The 14,385-nt window shown below is 41.7% G+C and overlaps 1 protein-coding gene across 2 annotated transcripts in view; it reads right to left on the bottom strand.

Moving 5' to 3' along the window:
• SEC23B (SEC23 homolog B, coat complex II component) overlaps window positions 1-14,385 on the bottom strand; it is a 34,412-nt gene that overhangs the window by 8,947 nt on the left and 11,080 nt on the right. For both annotated transcript variants that reach the window (XM_029593777.1, XM_029593776.1), the window contains exons 5-15: window positions 11,598-11,834; window positions 11,373-11,458; window positions 10,082-10,226; window positions 8,850-9,008; window positions 8,290-8,405; window positions 6,064-6,187; window positions 5,388-5,468; window positions 4,566-4,655; window positions 3,846-3,952; window positions 2,769-2,922; window positions 2,554-2,631 (exon numbers count right to left, since the gene is read on the bottom strand). In XM_029593777.1, the coding sequence (XP_029449637.1) occupies window positions 2,554-2,631; window positions 2,769-2,922; window positions 3,846-3,952; window positions 4,566-4,655; window positions 5,388-5,468; window positions 6,064-6,187; window positions 8,290-8,405; window positions 8,850-9,008; window positions 10,082-10,226; window positions 11,373-11,458; window positions 11,598-11,834 (1,377 nt within the window). The remainder of the gene's footprint in view (window positions 1-2,553; window positions 2,632-2,768; window positions 2,923-3,845; window positions 3,953-4,565; window positions 4,656-5,387; window positions 5,469-6,063; window positions 6,188-8,289; window positions 8,406-8,849; window positions 9,009-10,081; window positions 10,227-11,372; window positions 11,459-11,597; window positions 11,835-14,385) is intronic.

Raw genomic sequence — 14,385 nt, 5'->3', positions numbered from 1 at the left:
AGAGATCTCCCAGGACCCAAGGGGGTTAAGGGAGATACTGGGCTGGTAACACTTCCGTTTGGAGGACTGATGCAGCTGGAGGTGCGGTCTTCAGAAAAAGAGATTATTCGAAAGTCCTACTCAACACAAGGACTACTTTATGGTCTACACCTACTTGTACAGGAACTCTGTTTCAGGAATTTATCATATTGGATAGTGGGGACCTTATATGGGTATATATTTCTGGGGGGTGGGGTGTTTTTGAATTGTGATCCACTAGCAGATTTTGATGAGGCAAAATTGTAAAAATGTTCTAGATTGTAACTGATATTTCAGACGCTTAAAATCCAAATGCAAATTTTATTCCAACACAGGTCCTTACCCAGAAAATACCCAGATTGGGTTTGAACCTCTCAATCCATAAATGAGTCCACCTTTAAGAGTTCAAGCCAAGCCATGTCTTAAGATGTTCCGGCAGGAAATATACATACGTGGAATTATTAAATTTTACAATGCATCTGCAAGGGTATCTGAGCTGGAAAGTCGCTCCTAGAGCTCTTGTTTCCTGCCTCAGTACCAAGAAACCTTTCCTGCGTTCCTGCGTGGCTTTGGCCAGATCGGGAAAGATCTGGACAAATTGTCCCATAAAATGACTCTCCATATTCTGGAAGTAACATCTCATTATTGTCCCGATATCTTTCTCATAAATGAATGAGACTAATAAAGTGGCTCGCTCCACGATCTCAGTAGCCGATGACTCTAGGAAATTTGTCAAGTTAACCAAATCAAGCTGATTATTTAACCTATTGTCTCTAGTTTGCCGAAAAGGTAGAAAATAAACTTTATTCAATGCTGGAATGTCTTCCAGAGATATATGTAAGATTTCCATGAAATACCTCTTCAGAGTGACTCTTGGGATTTCTCCTAAAATCTTAGGAAAATTTAAAAGTCTCAAATTAAGCCTTCTAAATCGATTTTCCAGCATTTCTATTTTCCTATTGAGATTAGTACAATCTGCAATTGTTGAGGTTTGCACAGCTTGAACATTTTTTAACTGATCTTCCAAAACCTGTACTTTATTTCCATATTCATTGATTTTCTTTTCATGGTCTTGAGCCACTAAGTCCATCCTGGAAGAAATTTGGGAAATCTGTGACATGCAAGTCTGGAGTGCAACATTCTGCTGGGCAATAAGCTCCCAAATTGCGTCCAAAGTTATCACAGGCGGTTTCAAGGGGGGCACTATCTGAGGTAGAATATCCTGAGCACCCACAGGAGTGGAAATGTCCGTTGTTAAAACAGAAACCAGAGTTGTCTTACCGCTTTCGCGTCTGTCCACCCCTGGGCTCCGGTTTCTCTCTGGATAATGTCACCACCTTGCCCCGATGTTATTTTCTCCGCCTCCTCCATCGCAGCTGCGCCCTCCATGGTCTCCTCGATACGCAATCCGCTCGGGATTTCCATCGCGGCTGTAGGTGGAAAAGACGAGATAGCCTGTGGAACCCTCAACTCCGGAGGGCTGAGCGAAATTTCCCCAGACGAGGCGGCGGCCTCCTTCCCGTCTCTGTCAGCGGGGGTCAGCGTCTCTCCTTTAGGGTAAAGTTGCGCCGTTTCAAAGATGGTTCGTTGTCCAGCAGGTAGTGAGGGCGTTGAGGGAAAAACCCTCACTTTCCCTTTACGTTTCGGGGGCATTCCAAGCGGTAGACGAAGTAATAGTTTGAGACACAAGCTGGAACAAATGAAGCGCGCTGCTACCAGAACACTTTATCACCCATGATTAGTCCAATTACTTAACTGTTATATGTTGGTAAAGTAGATACCAGGCTAAAGGCTAGTTTCTTTTCTTAGTTGGGTTTGGCTTCCTGATATTTCTATTCCACCCCCTAAAGTTTTGTGGACTAAATATATGATTTGAATTTCCTATGTTTACTATTGCAATTTAAGATTTTCTTTATTACTGTACAAAGATAGTAAATGCTTTGTATTTATTTGAAATGAATAAAAATAATAAATAAAAAAAAAAAATAAAAAAAAAAAAAAAAAGAGTTCAAGCCCCTGTGTTTACTAAAACACTAAGCTGCATTCAGGCACAACTAAATTCTCCTAGAAACTTCAACCTGATCAGTTAAATATTCTCTACAGTGGTTCTTCTTAGTCTGTCGTCTTGGTTACCAGGGAGAACAACCCCACATCACACACAAGTAACAGAAAAAGGAACTCTTTTTATATACGGGGCCCAGGTATACCAAAGGAACACATAACCACAGACACCAATGGAAGGGAGCACAATCCCTGCACCAGCTGATCTCAGGACTCTTTCCAGAGATAGAGAGCGCGAGCGTGTGTGATGGATTCTGTGACACAAACTCCTGTTTACCAGAGGTTCCACTGAAACCACCAAAGTCATGTTGCTTAGCAAGAGTTTTTTTCATGAAACCACTGAACATTTCCTAAAACTCAGATAAAATACAATGACAATCTGGTCCTGTGCCTGCTAACTTCATCTGTCCTAGTAAATCAGATACTGACAGAAAGTAATAAACTGCACTGACATTTCCTTTCCAAAGTACTTACCTGAGGATAAAGAGAAAATGAATCAGATAGCCTGAAAGAATTTGGGTCTTCTTTGTTGTACTGGCCAAACTTCTGACACTGTCGAAGGAACACACATTTTTATTCCTGTTTGTCTCACTGGAAAGTTTACAAAGTAGAAATTTGACATAATGAGTGAGATTAGTGTCTGTCTCTTTAAATCCTGGATGTTAGGAGCTGCAGTGAGGTTTACGTACCAGTCTGATCAGCTGCCTATCCAGCCATCGGAGAACATCTGGGCCCTCTTCAGACTCTGCCCTGTACACGGCCAGTTGTGCCATAAGCACTGCGGCAGCTTCTTGATCAAATGCAGCTTCTATGTGCTGCAGCTGGCTCTGTGCATCTGCCCAACTATTAAGGGACAACAAACAGATCAATGCTCCCACTGCCTTCTAAGGCTACTGTTCCTGTCCTGCTACAAGTCACCAGACTCATCTTGATACAAAATGCATTAAACTAACAAGAAACCTCAGAATGGGATTCCCATGGAAAGAAACGGGACCTTCCTGCTTGCAGGAGTCAAGAGCAGTGCTGGGATCTCATATTCAATTTTTGGAAGGGTACAGATACAGACTCTCTTTTGGATACCTTCTACTGGAGGGCGTTCCGGGGCTATGTTATAAGAGACTTACGCACGTACATCTGGCAACTTATTCATAATTTTACACCTGCTAGTTATCTTGCATAACTGATATCAAACGTGTTTATTATTTACCACTGGCTGGGTGGGAGGTCTGGGTGAATAGTGGTATTCGTCTAAAGAACCAGGAGGGTCTCAATAACCTGGAGAAGGACTGAGCGAACTAGTGGAGGAATTGGAAAACTGGTAATTTCAATTATGCGTGCATATTTTAAAATATACCAACTTCCGCGCATAAACTGGGTTTATGAGCAAGTCCTACCTTTTTTTCACATGTAAAATATATACACGTTCATTAAGGATAGTAGGAGAAGTGCACGCATTCAGTACATTGAAATACTTGCTTTCCATGCATTCCTGTATTTTAGATGCGCATGGGTTATAAAATACTATCGTAGATCTCCATGCGACCATACATGTGCATCTATGCAGCCACGCAGAGCTGTTTAAAAGTTATCCACCATGGGCCTTGAATTTCCAAGACTTGGGATTAAGGGGTATACTCAAGTTCAAAAGCAGTTAAAAACGAAAAGCGAAAAAAAGAAGAGATTATGAAACTGGCTGCCATATTCTACCCTACTCACTCGATCAGGAAAACCTGCTCTGTGCCAGAAGATGAGGCTGAATTACTCACTTTCTTGCAACGGTGGTAACTCGGAGGCGTTTCTGCGTGCTGGAATGCTGATACTGAGTAACAAACTGAACAGCACCTCTGCCGCCCTGGGGGATTGGAGCATTGTGCTGAAAGCAGAAAGAGAGAGAGGGTCATTCCTCTTGAAACGAGCCACTCTTAGTGTTTCTAAAATGCAACCAATGAATTTCTGCAGCCACCACTGGAACAGCAAGCTCACATGGGATTGGCAGGAGGAAGAGGAAGGGCGAGACGGAAGGGGTTGGGGGGGGGGGGAAAGAGTGTTTTAGGAAAACCTGTGAACGCGGCTACCAGCAGCAGTTGGTGGTTACACTCAGAGGCCACTGAAAAATTTGTTGCAAGAGCCTCAGTAATATTAGATGGAGACAGCAATGTTACTGGGGTGCAGGAAGAATGAGAGGCAGCTATCTCCAGAGCAGAGCTGGACAGTAAAAGAAGCAGATAGTATTGGGAGGCGACTATAACACATTTGAGCAATGTCAGCTCAAACAGTCCTTTACAAAAGTGATAGAGCAGCGCAATATAGAGCAAAGGTCTCTCAGAGAACAAAAACACGCCATTCATGTATCATATCGCATACTGAATAAAGGTATGATAGTCTCTTCTGAAGGAGTTAGATGTCAGGGTCAACGAGCACAGGAATCCTTGTAACCAGCGACAAATTCGCTGTCATTGATTAAGAAGACTAAAATATTTACTGACCTGGTTTACGACTTCAAAGTAAATGCCAAGAGTAGAGCTGGGATCCAGGCTACAAATTTTCCATTGGCTCGTGCCCCCGACCCCCAGTTCCTGGAAAAGGACACGAGACAGAAGCACTGGGATTCAGTCTGCTGCACGATGAGCCCCTTCTGCCCAAGGACAATTACTACCAAGGGTCTGATTCATATTATTTTTGAAGGGACAGCACAATGCTGTGCTGTCACCGCTCAAGATGCTCCCTCAGCCTCCAGCAGGATCACCCTTAGAGCCACAGCTCCCAGTGGCTAAGTGACATAGCCAAGGTACCACTATAGGGCTCCTGGCAGCCCCACATTTTTCACAATTTCTTTTTCAATATTTATTTATTTTATTTATTTATTTATCGAGTTTTATATACCATCATTCGGTTTCGCCATCACAACGGTTTACAAAGGATCGATTTCTGTAGTCGTATATTTCTACATTACTACAGACAATATGATCTGAAGCCTTAAAAAAAAAACTTTGTACATATTCAGCTTAGCAGTGGCTCTCAAAATTAAAACCCACAAGATTTAAAGTCTTATTAAAATCCCATTACCACCACAGTCTAGTGCAAATCATCGGGCTATGGTGCATCAGTGCTATGGACAGGGTCGGCCTGTCATTTTGCAGGATACAACAGGAAATATTTGTGTGGGTCACAGCAGCCCGACGCTGGCCCACAACCACTTTCATTTATTATACAAGGCAACCCTGGTTTGCAAATGTGGCACAACATAAAGCACCTCTTTAAAGACAATAAATGTAAAAAAACCCCAAAACTTCTAAGATAAGACTCACATTTTCTGAGACACAGGGTCCCTTCGCATTCAGCGATACACAGGGTCCAATGGCTCCAGAAATCTTCAGTTCTCGAGAGGTCTAACAAAACATTAAATAGTGTGTAAAGATCTACTGAACTATCTGTGAAGAAAAGCAGCAAATACCATTACCAGGGATGGAAAGGAATACAAAACTTAGGCACCAGCCACAATTATTTTTCACTCTTGTTTTGTTATTTTTTTCTTTTCATTTTCTGTTTATTTTTCATGATTTTTACCAGTTCAGTATAAATTGGTTTTAGGCTAAGAAAATGTGATAGTTGTGAGCTGGACTGTGGCTTGCTGCATGCTGTGGTAATGGGGCATCTGTGTTCTTACCCCTCACCCCTCTGTATTGCTCACCGAGGTGATGTGCTCAGGTCTAAGGTGGAAGGGAAGGAAGTTGGCTGTTGCCAGCCCCTACCAGACAACAAGCAGTGCCTTAGAGGAGGCGCTGCTCCAGACTTCTGGCCTGCCAGGATCCCCCCCCCTGAGCTGCCTACAGACATTCCCCTGGAAAAGGGGCAGCAGAGAACCATCATGGGTGAAAAAGGGGAAAGGAATATGTTGATAGCATAAACAAAAAGGCACCAGAAGTTAAATACTGCCATCTTTCCCAAGTTATTTAAATGCTCTGATGCGATTTCCTGTCTAACCTTCACGTCTAGGACAGCTCCAAAGGCCATACGGAATTCGCCATTCAGATCCTTATTAAAAACTCGCTGGAATGTCTGCTTGAAGAGGGAAGTGTTGAAGGAGTCTCCCATCACCATGTGACCTCTAAAAAGGGACAGATTACAAGAGAAGATTAAAAAAACCATAAATGTACTTCTGGATGGTTTTTAAATAAAATTCAGTACTAGAAAAAAAAACAAACCCAAAGTCTGTTGGGAGGGATTTAACAAAATAATCAAAAGTAATCCTTTATTATTATTTGCACATCAAAGAGGGGAGCGAGTACTTCATAGACTATTTCAGTGATTACAGAAATGGCTTGCTCGGCATCCCAACACACTGGCACTTACAGAAATAAAAGAATCAAATTGCAGATGAAGAGCACCCATTCACCCTTCTTACTACAGAATCACAGATCCCACCCAATCTCTGGATTTATCCTCACTTTCCCATCATGGTCAACGTTCTGTCTGTGTTCCATGTTTTCATACATCCCTGGCACTATTTTTACAGCTACCACCCCCATCAAGGCTGTTTCATGCATCCACCATCCTTCTAGAAGTAAACTCTACACAGTCCACTAGTAAGACAAGCCATTTATCAATTAACTTTAAAGCTATGATTTTTGATATTTACAGCTTTAAAGTTAATTGATGCATGGTGAATTTTCAAAGAGGTTATGCATGTAAATATAACATACTATTGTAGCAATTTTTAAAAGCCCACTTACACCGGAAAAAGTGCATTAACACACGTAGAACCCAGTTTTCAGGGTGTAAATGCTTTTGAAAATCAGGCCCGTAGCTGGTGCACTTAAATTCGCTCAAATTCCTGAAAGCAGCCGTACTGGAAGAGTGTCCAGAGGACTTCCTCCACGCAGACTCCAGTGTTAGAAATGAAATCCCACCTGTAGCAGAAATCTGCCGAATTCCATCCCAGCAGTGGGTCTTAACAAGGTTGTTTGCAATTGTTGGAGACAGGCCATTAGGTTAAAAGGGCCTTTGATTTGACTTTTTGTGTTCTTAACATAGCTGCTCCCATGTTCCAGAGGAACAGTTTTAATAATTTCGGAAACAGCCACTTCAAAGGATGCATATATTACAGCTACTCGTGCACGCAATTCAAAAAAAAAAAAGTATTTATGTTCAATTAATTAATACATGGCAGGTTTTTTTTTTTTTTACAAAAAAAGATTTGGGATAGACTGTTCATCTAAAAAGAAAAAAAAGAGAAGAGCTAGTTTAGTGGATCAGCAGCAGTGCTGTGCCCTGCCATGCAGAGAAGATGGGTTCAATTCCCGGCTTGAATCTTCCATTCCTTTGGTCAGCCGGGTCTGGGGATGCTGCGGACACAGTGCTAACATCCTCAGAAGGGAGGGAGCCGCATTTATCAACAGCAACACCAAGTGGCTGAATTCAGGCTCCATGACTGCAGGGTTCTGGAAGAAGCTTTGCTAACAGCTCCTGTGGCTGAGCACTGTCACTGCAATGACTAGATTAAAATAAGTTGAGAGGGTATATAGAAAGAGGAGATAAAAATCCCCAGGCAATTGGAAAAATGATGGCTCGCAGCACTGGACCTCAGTTCAGTAATGGTTTTGACTTGATCTGGAAAACAAAGGAGCAGGAGAAATCACAACGTGGCATCCTCCTCTGAAACGAGCAAGTGATTACATGTCCAACCTTTATAACTTGTCTGGTTCCACAAGAGGGGGATATCACATTATGGATAACCCTGCTTCTCTCTTTTAATGAGGCAGCTACCCAAGGCCTTTTACATTTTTGTTTCAGACCAACTCATGGTTTATTGATTCTCTTGTTTTCAGTGGGTTTTATTAACTGCCAAATGAACTTCCTAAACTTTACATATCAGTTTTCTTTTAAAGTCAAGAACTGGAAACAGCAGTGTACTCTGTACCCACCATCAACATCCATTACCAAAACATGACAAGATCCACTTCTACTAACATTTGAGCCTTTCAAACAATCTATGTTCAATTTATAATTTCAATTTGCGTAGAAACTTTACCCAATGTGCTTGACCCTTCAAAGTGGCAAGCAGAACATAACCGCTCAGCTTGTGCCACATCTGAAGCCCCATCAGCCTATCAGACAGAAGGTGCAGAACAGAGCTACATGAACATCTGTGCTGGATCTGAACTGCTACAATTTTTTGCTGTTCTACTGCTGAAGCTGCAGAAAACATACCCTGTAAGGTTGGGACAGCATTTCATCTCCAGAAGACCAGTCTGATCAAGGGCACAGGCGTAAATGTCGATGCAGTGGCCATTGGCTGCAGTACGATTTGCCAACGCTTCATAGTGCTGTGCAGAAGGAACAAGACCCTTAAGGATGAAGTACTGACAAATCCCTCAAAGCATATGAATTATTTTCATTTGGAATGCAACAAGGTTAAATAATTGACTTAAAAACACAGATTGGGGGAGGGGGTGGCAGAGGGAGGAAGGAAAGATACTCTATGCTGGAAACAGGCAAAAGCATCTTTTTATTCCCAAAGGAAAGATAGTGGAAGCACACCCAATGTGTACTGAGAAGTTCATTTATATTCACCACAATGCAAACAAGCAGGTGGAAAGACGGCATTCACTATTCTACTGCACCAAAAAATATGTTGGGGTAATTCAGCACAAATTGACCACATTACAATATAAAAACCTCTAAAGACACTTAAGATATCAGATTTTCATGAAAGCTCAGCTTTAGGTTTTCTGAAAGCATATCTCGAACAGCACAAACTTGTCTTTCACCTTAACAGCCTTTTTCATAAAGCGTGTGTTATCCTTTTCTATGTCATGCCAGGAACGGATAGGAGTTTTCAGTTCATCCCCAACCACCATGCCGGGCCCTTGTGTTGGAGGACCTCCAGTGAATAACATTATTCTGGCGCCTGTGTTTGGAAATGTGCCCTGGAATAAAAAAAAAACCAAACAAAAAACACCACATTACTCTCTTATTTTAAAAGGTTCCAAATACAGGATCTTTGTGATCTATAGCATAAAGCCCCGGGGGCAAACAAAGGCCAAATTCAATGACTCTTTTTATTGGGACTTATATATGTCACTTTGATTCCTTGATGTCTCCAATCTGAAGAGTGACATCATGTCTGGCATTGAAGATCCCAGGCTACTTGTAATACAAGAGACCAGACCAGCTTCAGGTGTCATGGTCTACCTGAAACTACCTGACATGAACTGAAGACAGCTCTCAAAGAAGAATCTGCTAAAAACAGTGAGAGCGTGGTCACTTTAAAAAGCAGGCTACATTTACTCTACAAGGAGTAATTCTTTAAGAAATAAAAAACATAAGCAACTTGCTACGCTAGAACCAGAAACAGTTTGCATGCAATTTTTACACATGCAAGATGTTTGCAGTGACTGCATAATTACCACAAAAAAAATTAAAATTAAAAAAAAAAAATCTACACATTTATGTCTATACCTCTCTCTCTGGGGGCCTAGTTTATGAAGGCTTTTTTTCTCCCATTCTATGCCTATGAACATAAAAAAGCTGAGTAAACAGACCCTATATCTATCAATCCATAACAAACAATAAGACCAAAGAACGCAAGAAACCATAAAAAGGTACAGAAAGACTACAGCTAATCCTGCCGCTTTTGTTTTATTTGCTCTACCAACATACAAAACAAAATATATGCTTTTATTAGTACTTTCAAAAAGGCTTTTTAATTGAAATATTGAAGATTTATATGATTAATATTCCAAGTTGTGTTTTCTATTGCTAGGAAAATGGTTAGATTAGGGACCCCAGTCATTATAATTTCTATCTGTCCTCGTGTCCAACCCATGCTGCCAGGTTATCCTATCAATGCCTTTACAGTCCGTATCGTGCATAGCTACTCAGGACACTCCCCTCCTGGGGTCTCGCCACCTTCTGCAAGAATGGAGCATCTTGAGAGCACAGATTTATAAAGTATACTTTGAGGTACATTTTTCAAATTAAAATCAAGCTTCAAGATTACCTCCAGTAAGCCCACTGCAATCGACAAAGCCACGCCAGTAGACCTCAATGGCCTTTTTCCCTGAGGCACCGGCCATGGATCCCTCTGCAACTCCCCGAGGAGATCTGTTAGGTTCATATCAATCTTATGAACTGGTTGCAAAAACCTGCCAAGTTAGAACCAATTTATTACTGTTAATGAGTTCTGCAACACTCCATCTCAGGTGCTACAAAATATAAAAATGTTATTTTCCTCATAAGCAAATATAACATTTGCAGTGTAGCCATGGTTCTAAGAGGAAGCAAAATTAAGGAAAACAGGGAACTTGATTTTATTCAGCACAAGAAATTACTTAGCAATTTGATTACAGAAAGAGTTTAAGGAAGATATTTTGAAAACATATATCTCTTGGCATTCAGTTAGAGTTTTGCTCAGGACTGGAATCTACTGGGTCATAATTTTGGTGTGAACTCAGTCCTTGATATGTGGGCAAGAGGACTGTGAAACAAAAAATAATGATTGCAACTGCCTAACATGAAAAGTAGGACTACGCTAATTAATTAATTGAAAAACCTTATATTCCGCTAGTTCTAATCAAAGACTGTTCAATGCGGATTCCAGTACTACATGAAGAAAAGACAAACTAAATGTAACATAAAACAATTATCATATTTAAAATTACATTTTAAACAATCTAAATTCACTCAAATTATTTTTAAACTCTACCCAAATGTTTGTTGAAATAATTTGGCTTTCAATCTTTTCCTTTGATTTTGTGAAAAAGTGATTAAGAAAACTAAATTAAATCCTAAATTTCAAATAATCCATCTCATGCCATAATTCACGTTCCAAAGAGTTCCATAAAATGGGTCCTGTGATGGAGAAAGTCCTCCATCTAGTCTCCTGTAATTTAAAGTCTTTGAAAGATGATACAACTAATAATTATGCACTCCCAGACTCTACTGCACGTCTTGGCTTATTTAGAGACATCTGGAGCAGAGGAGGTAGGAAGGCAAGGTTCTTGGGCTTTGGTGGAGGGAAGGAGATGAGAGGACACAGTCTGATTAATCAAAGCTGACTTCTACGAGGAACTGGCAAGTGCCACCTTCACAAAAGATCTTTTATTCATCTTTCTGCTATTGGGGGATCTGGTACATAATTGTGTGGTCACTGGGATGACACACAATCATTCAGGCAGGCAAATCCAATATTTTTGATGTAAGGAATGAAGTCAGGTGATCACAGGAAAAAAAAGAAAAAAAGACACATTCTATTGCACTCTCTTCTTAATACATTTGCAGCGAGACTTTACCTGCTTGAGATGGCAGGTTGCTCTTGAGGTTGAAGAGGTCTTCCTTGCTGTACAGGAACGCTAGGCTTTGTAAGGCCCAGCATATCCTATATAGATAAAGAAAATGGTCATGTATTTCATTCACTTTTGTAACCTAAAATACCAGATCAGTAAAACAGCTAAACATCTAACTATATGAAACAATAATAGGCCAAAATGGAAGAGTGAAGCCTGTTTGGGACAAACCTGGATTTGCTTTGCGGTCAGATCCTTGGTCCCTCTGAAGACGTAGCTTTTGGAGATTCCTTCACAGCTGAGTTCATGAACCTGTATCATTCTACCAAACGTAACCAGGCCAACCAATGCATCCGGCGGCAGCAAACTCAGAGACATCTGCAGGGATTCCTTCAGAGCCTGCAGATCTTCCTCTTCCAAACAGGTGTCAACAACATATAGGAAGATCAATGGGGTCGGGGGACCTCGCTGATAGAAAAAGATAGATAACCGTGTAGAAGTTACAGATACTGCCCGCTTGCTGTAGAATACTAAATACATTATAATTCTATGGGGACTATTACATAACCACAGTGGTGGCATATAAGAACATACTCACACATGCATGATAGAAAGGGAATGCCATATTAGAATTTGTATTTTTGACAGGCTGTGTGACTACAATTAACACATTTTAGAATTCTGAGATATAAAAACATACTTCCATAGGTTTTTTTGAGTCTCAAGAATGGATTGTCCATGTCTCCTCTCCACAGGCCTCAAAGGACAGAAAGCATGGGATATCATTCCATCAGCTGTTTCCAGATGAGTCTAACTAGGTTTTATTCACTGTTTTCCTTCACACGTCACCCATGTATGTTTTTATTATGAATGTTTTTACTATTATCGGTCAAGAGCACAGGATCGTGTGGGTTGTACAATTTTTAAATAAATAGGATGAGAGAGTTGACTGCTGCAGCTAGTTCCCTGCTGTGTACTGTCACTCTATCCCACGGGTGGCCAACTCTGGACCTCAAGGGCCACAAACAGGCCTGATTTTCAGGGTATCCACGAAGAATATGCATGGGATAGATTTGAATGTATTGCCTCCATTGTATGCAAATCTATTTCATGCATATTCATCGTGGATACCCTGAAAATCAGGTCTGTTTGTGGCTCTCAAGGATCAGAGCTGGCCACCCTTGTCTATCCCTTGCCTTCATGCAGCCTCCACTCTCCACTTATTCTTAGTGATTGTCACCTCAGAATAATTATACTTAGCTCAGGCACCCAGTAAAGAGTAAAGAGATCTCCTCGGAGTACAGTGACAACACAAGGCTGTGAATGTCTGGCAGGATGAATAAAAAAACAATGATTTAAAAAAAAAATAAAAAAATCCAATTTTATTTATTTATTTAAATCAGATATTTTTGGATTAAAAAAATAAATACTAAAAATTTCTTTCTTGTTTTAAAAACAACATATGACAACTAAATCCCATCATAATCTTTATCAAAAAATGAATGAATGGTTCTGTCACAGTCACAAAATTCAGCTCTCTCCCAACCAAACATGGGCACTCATTTCAGTTTTTCATTACATGATAACAACCAACAAGGACTGAACTTCACAGTCTGGGTAAACAAATAAGCGTGGGGGTAGCTTGCTTATTACAGCGGTTACTACCCTAAACCAATTAAGCCTGATACATCACTTTGAATGCATATACAGCGTTGCGCTCTGCTTCTATGGCAGGGGGAAAGGGGGAAATGGGGCCACCAGAATCACCTCCACAGGGTGACTCTCTATCCGACGAAGGATCTTGCCGATTAGAAGCCAGGGGGGAAAAACATACAGACAGATCGACGTCAGCCAGGGTAAAGCCAAGGCGTCCACCCCCTCCGCCCCCGGTTCCCTGCGGCAGGCGAAGAAACATGGAGCCTTGGCATTCTGAAAGGTCGCCATCAGATCCATGGCCGGTTGTCCCCATCTGTCGCAGATTAGTTGGAACGCGGAAGGGCTCTCAATGGGCGTTTAGATTTGGGCCGCCCCTCCGAGCTCCCCGACCGAGGACGAGGTTTGTCTGCGGGGAGTGGCCCCCTCAGGGCCCCCTGACTGGGAAGAGTGCCTCTTGTGGGCTTTGCAGGCCTTAAAGGCCCTATACATGGCCAATATAAATCCAGAAGAAAAAGTAGTATCGGACCCCTCCAAATCCGTGCCTGTGCCCCCACCCGCCCTTCCCCCGATGCCTCCACTGGAGAAACAGGCTGTGGGGTCGGCCGCTGTGAGGAGAGCGAGGGTGGGAAATCCCGGAGGTCCGATGTCACCTGCGCCGCAAGAGGAGCCGGCGGCTGACTTTCCCATGATTTTTTAAAACTGCTTGGGGGGGGGGGGGGGGGCTGCGGGGGGCTCCCCAACCACGAGTGCGAACGTCTGCCGCCTCACAACCACCCCCCAAAGTGAAACCGAGCAGTGGCTATTTTGTACGTCAACTCAATTAATAGCAGGTAATGAACTTCTCCTTCAAGAACTTATCCAATCCTTTTTTAAACACAGCTACACTAACTGCACTAACCACATCCTCTGGCAACAAGTTCCAGAGTTTAATTGGAGGGGATAGGAAAAAAAGGGGAAGACATAATTCAGTACACACACATGGCTTCCTATTCCCCAATGCTTCTGAGCATAAGAGAGATCCTATCTGGGAATATTTTGAAGATTTTCCTTTTCTGGGTTAAAAAAGATAATGTGTCACACGTAAGCAGTGCAAGGAAGAGATGCAGGGCCTATGCAACACCATAATGAAAACAGTTTAGTGGGGGAAAAAGATGTGGATGAAGACCTGGATAGGCCTGAAAAATAATGTGAATGGTAAGTCACTTTGCAGTGCATACATTCTTCAAGACGCTCTGTACGCCTTTCAGTATAAGCAATTTAACAAATAAATTCCACATATATTTTAGTAATAAGATTTGCACCATGCTTAAGGAATGTGTGGCATAGTATCAATGGGCAACTTGATTTAAATCAATTAATTAAA

Source organism: Rhinatrema bivittatum, chromosome 3 (assembly GCF_901001135.1).
Source record: "Rhinatrema bivittatum chromosome 3, aRhiBiv1.1, whole genome shotgun sequence".
NCBI lineage: Eukaryota > Metazoa > Chordata > Amphibia > Gymnophiona > Rhinatrematidae > Rhinatrema > Rhinatrema bivittatum.
The sequence above is the reverse complement of the archived record's forward strand: the minus strand, read 5'-3'. Positions and strand labels throughout refer to the sequence as shown.